The sequence below is a fragment of the Erythrolamprus reginae genome, chromosome 1 (genome assembly GCF_031021105.1).
Source record: "Erythrolamprus reginae isolate rEryReg1 chromosome 1, rEryReg1.hap1, whole genome shotgun sequence".
NCBI lineage: Eukaryota > Metazoa > Chordata > Lepidosauria > Squamata > Dipsadidae > Erythrolamprus > Erythrolamprus reginae.
The window spans coordinates 1,728,882-1,736,741 of record NC_091950.1 but is presented as its reverse complement, the minus strand read 5'-3'; the positions used below and the strand labels follow the sequence as shown (position 1 = coordinate 1,736,741).

Below are 7,860 nucleotides of genomic sequence, written 5' to 3'. Positions count from 1 at the left end.
AGGTGCTGCGCAGGCTGTTTGCTACCCATGGTTGCCCTGATATCCTAGTGTCTGACAATGGGCCACAATTAACGGCCAGGCAGTTTGAATTGTTCTTAGATAGTCTTGGAGTCAGACACGCACTCATCTCGCCTTACTCGCCCTGGGCTAATGGTTTGGCAGAACGCTACGTTCGCGTGGCAAAGGAAGCATTGCGCAGATCAGGCCCAGGAGATGTGCAACAAAATTTGGACCAGTTTTTGTTAACCCAGCACATTACCCCAAACACTCATACGCACATAAGCCCTGCTGAGTTACTAATGGGAAGGAAACTAAGGTCCCCACTAGATAGGTTACACCCAAGGTTTTGTACAAATAACCAAATGTATGTACACCCTGAAAGACAAATGTATTTGGGTCAAAATGTGTTTGTAAAAAATTTTGATGGAGGTGTAAACTGGATGAAGGGAATTATTGTTAAACAAAGTGCTCCAAAAACATACATTGTAAAACTGGAGGATGGTCGAATGTGGAAGCGGCACATTGACCATGTAAGGAAACGCATGGAAAACTGCCTGGAGCAAACCGTTGACACAGACTCTCCCATTTCAACAGACGTTAACACGCAACCCGATGCTATAGACATTCAAATGAACTTATCGGGTCAGAGAGACTCCTCCAGCGACGCCGAACCATCTTCCTCATCTGAAGCCAGCGTTGTGTCTGCCAGGCCGAATCAGCAGGCCGGAGCCCAAAACAGGCCCCAGCCGCGCCGGGGGGAGCAACAGCGAGCCGACCTCCACCGTCAGTGGCGAGGACACAACTGAACTGCGCAGGTCGGAGCGAGCTTCGCGGAGACTCAGCAGATTGGGAGGACTTCGTCACATGGCTTTCATGATGGATGTATCCAAACTAAGGAGGGAGGGGTGTTGTATCCTGTAATGGCTACCTTGTATCGCTGTAAATAGTTTGTTTTTTGTTAAAGCGCTGTCTGAGCCTGAATCAGGAAGTCGCTCCTGATTGGCTCAGACACGGCTGCTCTTGCTTTGGCGGGGAACCGCAAATGTATAAAAGGAGCGGTTTCTCCCAGGTAGAGCAGACGGTACTAGCTGAAAGTCACTTACCTATTCTGAGCTGAATAAAGGTACCATTCTCACCTAACCCTGTCTCTGGGTTTACTTCAATATTAATTTGGACAGAAGGTCGTGATGGGAAGCCCAAAGAGAAGAAACTCAATCCTTTTCCAGTCCAGGAGTTGTGTAAATCCCCCTCAATTTTGAAATCAGCAGGGCTTATAAATAATGGTCTATAACCAATACATGTTGTAACCTCCCCTGAAAACAAAGAAACTTGGGACTTCCAACTGCAAAAACACACAGAAAAGGCAACACAAAGTCCAGCAGCAGGACCTTTCCTCAAAATTTCCCCAATGTTTTTTCTCACTATAGACTCATACCAAAGAGCTACCAGCAGCTACTGGCCTTGGTATTTGCAGTCAGAGAGGCCAATAGGGATCTGGTTCTGTTACCCAATATCACACTTGGCTTCCACATGTGTGACAATCACCAGACTGAGAGACGTATTTTCACAATCAGCCTCTCCCTGCTCTCCACCCGAGGCCAAATGGTTCCAGGTTACAAGTGTGACAGGCAGGACCCTCTGCTCTCTGTCATTGGAGGCCTCAGCCCCAAATCCTCAAGGCAGATGGCCTCCACCTTCAGCATCTTCAAGGTCCCACAGGTAAGGGGGGTCCATTGGATACAGCAGGAATGAGACCAACAACAGAATCACACACAAAACCCTAAAGAGCTTAGGGGGCATATGACTTTGAGACTCCACATGACACTTGAATTCATTTTTCAGTTTGGTGTCAGGATACATCTTTAGATGAAAGAGATTTATTTATTTATTTATTTATTTATTTATTTATTTATTTATTTATTAGATTTGTATGCCGCCCCTCTCCGCCCCTTTCCTTCCTTCCTTCCTTCCTTCCTTCCTTCCTTCCTTCCTTCCTTCCTTCCTAACTAACTAACTAACTAACTAACTAACTAACTAACTAACTAACTAACTAACTATCTAACTAAGTAACTAACACTTCATATAATTTGAGCCACCCATTCAATGCAGTTCATTCTCTGTATCAGGTGGATAATTTGTTTCCTTAGTTTCTGACTTGTCATAACCAAGCACACTATGTAATTTCTGGCTCTTCCAAAGCAGGAAAGAAACTGAAGCTTTCCATTCATAGTGAGTCCAACTGACTAGTAGGGGCAGGGAAGCACAAAAATGGTGACCCCAAAAGTCACCATAATACCTTTGCTTTGTCTTTGAAAGAAGAATTTCAATTTCTCCAGCTTGGTGTTGGCACCGAGTTCACTCGGGGAGACAGAAGAGTCCATCCTTCCTTCTTCCGGATTAATCCCAAGGAATTTCCCCAGTATGTGGGTTTAGTCCAGCTGCTCCTGTATTTCCAGTGGAACTGGGTTGGGCTGGGTGGCCCCCCAAAATGACAATGGAGACTGTTTTCATCTCATCTCTGGTGCCAATGTTGAAGGAGAAGGAGATCTGCTTGGCCTTCACTGAAATGTTGAAATCAGATAATTATCTTAGTACAATGAGTAAATTTGTTCTTTTTCTAAGCAACTGTTGTAAAGCTGATGTGATTCTCCTCTTTGGAGACCCTCATACTAATGCACCTATACAGTCAGCTCTGCATTTCATAAAGTTCACAAAGTCATTACTTCAGAAAATTTGGATCCTAACCTCCCAATGGAAACAACGTGGTGACAGCTAAAAACCCATTTCAAATTTTAAAGCCCTTCCATGGGGCTTTGCAGTTAAGGGACCACACAGGGGATATTTTACAATTTAGGCACTTTCTCATGTCTTTGGACCCCTGGAACCCTGAAGGGGATGTCTTTCTTCCAGAATGGTGGGAAAAGATCTTTGACTGCACGATCTACAAACCAGGAAAGATCTCTCTAAAGAAGGAAAAACCACGTACGGGAAAGGAGAATTTGCAGAACCTGCCAACTTACATATTTGAAAGGAGCATGACAGGTGAAAGTTACAACATCTACAATGCCATTTATGCTGTGGCCCATGCATTGCATTCAATGTATCAATCAAGAGCCCAATCAGCCATAATGAGTCTTGGAAAGAGGATCTCAGATGTCCAATCATGGCAGGTAATCTCTAGGACTTCATATTCATTTACAAATCCTTTGAAAGGAAGTTTCCTAACTTTATTTCTTGAGTTATTAATTAAATGAGTTATTAATTAAATTAAATTAGTTAAATTAATTAAACAATGGAAGTTTTAAAGAAGAGATTGGATAACCATTTCTCTGAAAAGTGTCCTAGAAAACCTCCAAGGTCCCTTCGAACTTTGTTATCATAATTCTATTCTAGTCTAGTCTAGTCTAGTCTATTCTATTCTAGTCCAGTCTATGTCTATGTCTATGTCTAGTCTATATAATATCTGAATTCTATCATATCAGAACAGAGAAAGGAAGGATTTTTTTTTAAAAAAAACCCCACATTCATGTGAATTAAGAATAATACTTGGTTGAGACTTCCGGGGTGGGGTGAGGCTGAAGCGACGTTGCAAGCTAGCAGCTCCTGGCTTGTACTTGAGATTTCTCATTTAAAAACCACATAGTGGTGACAATTCTTCCCGGTGAGAGGAATTCCAGCAAGGGGAAGCACTCTGCTGCAGCTGGGGAGCAACCCCTTCCCCTGCGGGTGGCAGAACCCCCATGTTTGAATGGGGAAAAAAGTCGGGGGTTTTCTCCGGCCCGAAGGCTTGGCTCACTGAGCTGTCAGCAAGGAAGCCAAAGAAAAGCGTCGGTAGCAGCGGTTCGTATAATATCACTACTGTCATCTATTTACCTGAGAGAATCAAATGGTGAAAAAACGCTGGTTTGTTTGAACTATATAGTCTCCTGTGATAGACAAATGGTGATTGAAGAGGAGCGGAGCTTTTTGATTGAGAGGGGGAAAGGAAGTTGTTGATGGTGGGGCGGAAGTGGACAGAGTTGGATTGAAAGTTGAGTAAATAAGGACCCTGTGGGGAGAGAGAGCGGCGACCAGAAGGAAGACAAGCAAATATTTTGTTCGGTGGAGCCAGGAGACTGTTGGTCGGTGGAATTGAGTGGAGGCTGACGGCGGGGCCCACTGAACAGACTACGGAACACCATAGAGAAGCTTTTGGAGCAGAGACGACCGCCATTTTCTTTTTTCTTTGCTCCTCTCCCTTTGAAACCTGCAATAACCTGGTGTGGTCGTGGTCGCGGTGAGAGAGGGGTCAGCTGAGAGTCGGAAGGAAAATGGAGGTTTAAAGGCTTGGTGGCTTTGGAAGTGTTTGTGGGAGTTTGTAATTTAGTGTTTTGGAAGAAAGAAGAAATGTGATCGAAGGAGAGAAGATGCCATTCCTTTTGTCTGCAGGGAGAATCTAGAAGCCGAAACTAATATCTACGGTAATCCAGGATATTTCCAGTGTTGATTAGGGGACATTGACTGAACTGCTAAATACTACTTAAAACAACTGCCCAAGAATCTCGAATTTATTACATACGTGGATTAATAACAAAACATTTAATTTTTTGGTCAATTTCTTACTTACTATTTACATGTGGGTTTGAAACTTAAAATTTGACTTTTGTAATTTAATTAACTTAATTAATTAAAATTTCTTAATATCTTTACTTCTATCTTTCCTATTTTATCTGACTATTTTATCTGACTCCCCTTTCTCCCTTCCCTTCTTTTTCCTTCCAATTGAGACTTAGAAATTTACCCCAAATTCTACCTTCATCTCTTTTCTTTCTACCTATCCTTTCCTTCTTGAGATTAAAAGTGATTAATTGTTAGATTAAATTTTTAAATTGATTGATAACTAAAATCTAATTGATAACTGATATTAATTAATATTAACTATAGTGAATATAAAGTGCTTATAGAGTGATTTTAGTATTGTATTAAAGACTAAAGACATTAGATTTTAGATAAAATTTAATTTAGATTTATATTAATTAAGCTATTTACTATTGTTGGCAGTCATTAAGTATTAATTATTTATCTATTTACTACTACTATATTATTATTAACGATTAATTATTCATCTCAATTGTCTATTTATATCCTATTTATATCCTATTTATATATTTATTGATATTTACTAATATTTATTAATGATCTATTGATATTTAGTGATTAGTTAAGAAATATACATACAGACAGATAATTAGAAATTTTATAGTTGACCTTTTTTCATCGGTTGACATTTGAGAACCTAGATCAGTTAGAACGGTGCTAATTACCCCAATCTGACAAGCGGGATTAATTGAACTTTTGATTTAAATTACAACTTCTTCCCGTTAATTAATTGAAACCGCGGAATATATCTCATTTCGGAGGACATTTCAGGAACTTCTAAGTAGAAAAGATATTATGTCAACCAACTTCTCAAAATATCAGAAAAAAACTACACCAGGAACCCCGACCATTCAAAATACAAAATCAAATACAGAAATGGCAACAATGGATAAAACATCTCTGCAATCAATACAAGTTTCTCTAAACTTAATCCAAAAGTTCATGGTACGGAGCCAGGAGTCAGCCACAGCAACTCAAGAAACTATAAGACAGAACCAAGAGGAAACAAATAAAATTTTGAAAAAATGTCTGACAAAATCGAAGGTTTAGAAAACCGAATGGAGAATATACAAGAGATCATAATTAACCATGAACAAAGGATTCAAACATTAGAAACAGACACAAGAAGAATAGACGAGAGAAGAGGTGAAGCGGAGGGGAAGACTAATAGCGGCCAACAAAGATCTCGAGGCCTCGATTGCAACATTGGAAATGGAAAAATCGGCATATTTCCTCCGCTTCCAAAAACATCTCTGAAAATGCAGATGAAGACTTATTCAACAAATTAGCACAATTAATTAGTGAAAATACACAAATTGACCTCGAAGAGGTGAAAAATCACATCGATTAAATATATAGAATTCAGACAAATTATGCCAAAAACCACATACTACTGAGAGAAACATAGAAACATAGAAACATAGAAGATTGACGGCAGAAAAAGACCTCATGGTCCATCTAGTCTGCCCTTATACTATTTCCTGTATTTTATCTTATAATGAATATATGTTTATCCCAGGCATGAGAGAAGTTCAAGTAAGATTCACCAAAAAATCTATAAGAGATGAGATATATAAAACAACAAGAAATGAAAAAAATATCTATCAAGAAAAAGAAATAACAGTCCTTTAAAGATTAAAGATAAATAAGGCAATGGGTCCAGATGGCATCCACCCCAGAGTTCTTAAAGAACTCAGATCTGTCATTGCTACCCCCCTGACTGATTTGTTTAACCAATCCTTGTTAACAGGAGAAGTTCCTGAGGATTGGAGAATGGCCAGTGTTGTGCCTATCCACAAGAAGGGCAGTAGAGAAGAAGCTGGCAACTACAGGCCAGTTAGCTTGACATCAGTTGTAGTTAAAATGATGGAGACTCTACTCAAAAAGAGCACCTAAAAAACAATAACTTATTGGACCCAAATCAGCATGGCTTTACTGAAGGCAAATCATGTCAGACTAATCTCATTGATTTCTTTGACTATGTCACAAAGGTGTTGGATGAAGGTGGTGCCGTGGATATTGCCTACCTGGACTTCAGCAAAGCCTTTCATACGGTTCCACATAAAGAGCTGATAGATAAATTAGTGAAGATTGGACTTAATCCCTGGATAGTTCAATGGATTTGCAGCTGGCTGAAGCGTAGACATCAGAGAGTTATTGTTAAAGGCGAGTATTCTGAGCAGAGTCAGGTTACAAGCGGTGTGCCACAAGGGTCTGTTCTGGGTCCTATTCTTTTTAATATGTTTCGTGAGTGACATAGGGGAAGGTTTGGTAGGGAAGGTTTGCCTATTTGCCGATGACTCTAAAGTGTGCAATAGGGTTAATATTCCTGGAGGCGTCTGTAATATGGTAAATGATTTAGCTTTACTAGATAAATGGTCAAAGCAATGGAAACTGCAGTTTAATGTTTCCAAATGTAAAATAATGCACTTGGGGAAAAGGAATCCTCAATCTGAGTATTGTATCGGCAGTTCTGTGTTAGCAAATACTTCAGAAGAAAAGGATTTAGGGGTAGTGATTTCTGACAGTCTCAAAATGGGTGAACAGTGCAGTCAAGTGGTAGGGAAAGCAAGTAGGATGCTTGGCTGCATAGCTAGAGGTATAACAAGCAGGAAGAGGGAGATTATGATCCCGCTATATAGAATGCTGGTGAGACCACATTTGGAATACTGTGTTCAGTTCTGGAGACCTCACCTACAAAAAGATATTGACAAAATTGAACGGGTCCAAAGACGGGCTACAAGAATGGTGGAAGGTCTTAAGCATAAAACGTGTCAGGAAAGACCTTAATGAACTCAATCTGTAGAGTCTGGAGGACAGAAGGAAAAGGGGGGACATGATTGAAACATTTAAATATATTAAAGGGTTAAATAAGGTCCAGGAGGGAAGTGTTTTTAATAGGAAAGTGAACACAAGAACAAGGGGACACAATCTGAAGTTAGTTGGGGGAAAGATCAAAAGCAACATGAGAAAATATTATTTTACTGAAAGAGTAGTAGATCCTTGGAACAAACTTCCAGAAGACGTGGTAGATAAATCCACAGTAACTGAATTTAAACATGCCTGGGATAAACATATATCCATCCTAAGATAAAATACAGAAAATAGTATAAGGGCAGACTAGATGGACCATGAGGTCTTTTTCTGCCGTCAGACTTCTATGTTTCTATGTTTCTATGTTTCTTAAACAGATACCCAAAAGAATAAGGGAGAAAAGGAGAG

General features: G+C 40.0%; 1 protein-coding gene across 1 annotated transcript in view; it reads left to right on the top strand.

Annotated features, from left to right (window-relative positions):
- Window positions 1-506: 506 nt before the first annotated feature.
- Window positions 507-7,860, top strand: part of LOC139158172 (vomeronasal type-2 receptor 26-like) — an 11,180-nt gene continuing 3,826 nt past the window's right edge. The window contains exons 1-2 of the mRNA XM_070735590.1: window positions 507-787; window positions 1,428-1,719. Of these exons, the coding sequence (XP_070591691.1) occupies window positions 507-787; window positions 1,428-1,719 (573 nt within the window). The remainder of the gene's footprint in view (window positions 788-1,427; window positions 1,720-7,860) is intronic.